Source organism: Borostomias antarcticus (genome assembly GCF_949987555.1).
Source record: "Borostomias antarcticus genome assembly, contig: scaffold_732, whole genome shotgun sequence".
NCBI lineage: Eukaryota > Metazoa > Chordata > Actinopteri > Stomiiformes > Stomiidae > Borostomias > Borostomias antarcticus.
In genome coordinates, this window is record NW_028176673.1 from 15,001 (window position 1) to 17,647 (window position 2,647).

General features: G+C 52.2%; 1 protein-coding gene across 1 annotated transcript in view; it reads right to left on the reverse strand.

Annotated features, from left to right (window-relative positions):
• Positions 1 to 1,467, reverse strand: part of LOC311328206 (H(+)/Cl(-) exchange transporter 5-like) — a gene marked incomplete at its 5' end in the record, with an annotated part of 8,851 nt that extends 7,384 nt beyond the window's left edge. The window contains 2 exons of the mRNA XM_084462211.1: positions 151 to 503; positions 1,233 to 1,467. Of these exons, the coding sequence (XP_084318337.1) occupies positions 151 to 503; positions 1,233 to 1,467 (588 nt within the window). The remainder of the gene's footprint in view (positions 1 to 150; positions 504 to 1,232) is intronic.
• Between the last annotated feature and the right edge of the window lie 1,180 nt (positions 1,468 to 2,647).

Below are 2,647 nucleotides of genomic sequence, written 5' to 3' on the forward strand. Positions count from 1 at the left end.
ACGTGGTTAATACAGAGTTTATCACCTTGTTCCTCCTCATTTTCAAAAGGTGGGTAAACTGAGTTTACTTGTGTTTACCCTCCACTACCCCCCCCCCCCCCCAGACTCCCCCCCCCCCCCGCGGTCACGCCCTGACGCTACCAGACCCACCTTCATGCCGAAGGTCACCACGGTGACGGCCATCTTGAACAGCAGCGCCAGCGCCAGCTGCCACAGGGCGCTGTACAGCCCCGGCCCCGCCGGCCGGTCGGGCAGCGTGTCGCCCACGCGGGCGCCGCCGCGCACGTCCACGCCCGCCCCGCCCCCCGTGGCGTTGGCCGCCGCCGGCTGCAGGTAGCCGCAGAGCGGCGAGGAGTCGAGCAGCGAGCAGTCGTTGAAGAGCTCGGAGATGAGCTCCGAGCCGCTCATGCGCGTGTACGGGTTTGGGAACGCGAGGAGGGCGGTGAGGCCGGCCACCAGCAGCACCTCCAGGATGGGGTAGTGACCCAGGACGGTGGTCTTACCTGGGGGGGGGGGAGAGATGGATCGCTGAAGGGGCATTGTGGGTAAAGACTGTGGTGTGTGTGTGTGTGTGTGTGTGTGAGTGTGTGTGTCAGGATGGTGGTCTTACCTGGGGGGGGAGAGATGGATCACTGTGGTGTGTGTGTGTGTGTGTGTGTCAAGATGGTGGTCTTTCCTGGGGAGAGATGGATCGCTGAAGTGGCGTTGTGAGTAAAGACTGTGGTGTGTGTGTGTGTGTGAGAGTGTGTGTGTCAGGATGGTGGTCTTTCCTGGGGGGGGGGGGGGGGGGAGAGATGGATCGCTGAAGGGGCGTTGTGAGTAAAGACTAGGGCTGGGTTTAAAAAAATCGATTCATTGATTCCGAATCGATTCTGAATCAAATGATTCCGAATCGATTCATGAATCCCATAATCGATCTTTTATTTAATGAATGAATGAATAGTTCATTCATTCATTCAATGATTCATTCATTCATTCCTTTTTGGAAATCAGTATCGATACCCAGCCCTAGTATTGATGTGTTGCATAACTTGGCAGTCAAAACAGGTTTTAGTAACACTAACCGAATCGATATTGAATTGAATCGTGATAATCGATTCTGAACCTTGTGAATCGGAATCGAATCGATTCTTGAAATTCGACTCGATACCCAGCCCTAGTAAAGACTGTGGTGTGTGTGTGCGTGTGTGTGTGTATGTGTGTGTGTGCGCATGTGTGAGTCCCCTACTCACGTCGTCGGCACCAGGCGATGTTGGCCCGTATGAACAGCGCCCCCCAGAGGCCCCCGAACACGCCCAGCATGATGAAGGGGAGGAGCTCCAGCAGGTGCCAGGGGGCGTGGAACTCCACGTAGAAGAGGACCAATCGGCTGTTCCCGAAGGGGTTGATGGAGCGCAGGGTGAACGCCGCCACCAGGGCGGCGAAGAAGGAGCGCCATAGAGTCTTCAGGGGGAAGTAGTAACTCACCTGACACAGGAAACAGGAAGTAGTGAGGGAGGGAGGGAAAGGATGGGGGGGGGGAAGAGAGAGGGAGAGAGAGGGGGGAGGGAGAGGAGGGAGAGAGAGGAGGGAGAGAGAGAGGGAGGGAGAGATGGAGAGAGAAAGGAAAGAGAGAGAGGGAGAGACAAGGGGAGGGAGAGGGAGATGGAGAGAGGCAGGGAGAAAGAGAGAGAGAGAGAGGGATAGAGCGAGGGAGAGAGAGGGAGAGAGAGAGGAATAGAGAGAGGGAGAGAGGAAGAGAGAGAGAGAGGGAGAGAGGAATAGAGAGGAAGAGAGAGAGATGGAGAGGCAGGGAAAAAGAGAGAGAGAGAGAGAGAGAGAGGGAGAGAGAGGGAGAGAGAGAGGAATAGAGAGAGGGAGAGCGAGGGAGAGAAAGAGGAATAGAGAGAGGGAGAGGGAGAGAGAGAGAGGGAGAGAGAGAGGAATAGAGAGAGGGAGAGGGAGAGGTGAGTAATGTTTCAGGAGGAAAAAGACAAGAGCTGTGTTCCGAATCGCATACTGTACTTCCATATTATATAGTACACCAAAAAAAAGATGCATGTCCGTAGTACGCCAAAAATACCAGGATGACCTTCTACATGCAGCAGTATGCAAGCCAGCGTGCTTTCCTGGCTATTCTGACCCACAATCCTCTGCTATTCTGACCCACAATCCTCTGCTATTCTGACCCACAATCCTCTGCACAACATAAGTCACATCTGAGCTGAGATCAGCGTACTGAAATATTGATGTAGGATCATAACATGAGTGTTTCTACAGTATCTGTATTGAATCAATCAACCAATTTAGAATTTGTCAAAACAAAATGTCGACCGGCCAGCTGTGTTCCCAAATAAATATTAAGCACGTTGGATCTGTTATTTGACTGTTGCCATCCAGACACAAATAACAGTCCAGAGTTTATACAGTAGCTTCAGATGAGACAACAAGTTCCGTTTAACTCTCATGTCAAAGAAGACAAACGGATTGTTTGGACGAACCGACCACATTAAGTGATGTCAACATTCGAGAGACAAAACGACAACGTTTAGCCTTTAAAATCACAGCTATCGCTGCTGAGCAATGCATGCTGGGATACTTAGCTTGAAGTAGGCTAGGCTAGTATGTCCCATTTCTATGCATACTGCGTGCTAAGTACGTACTTTGT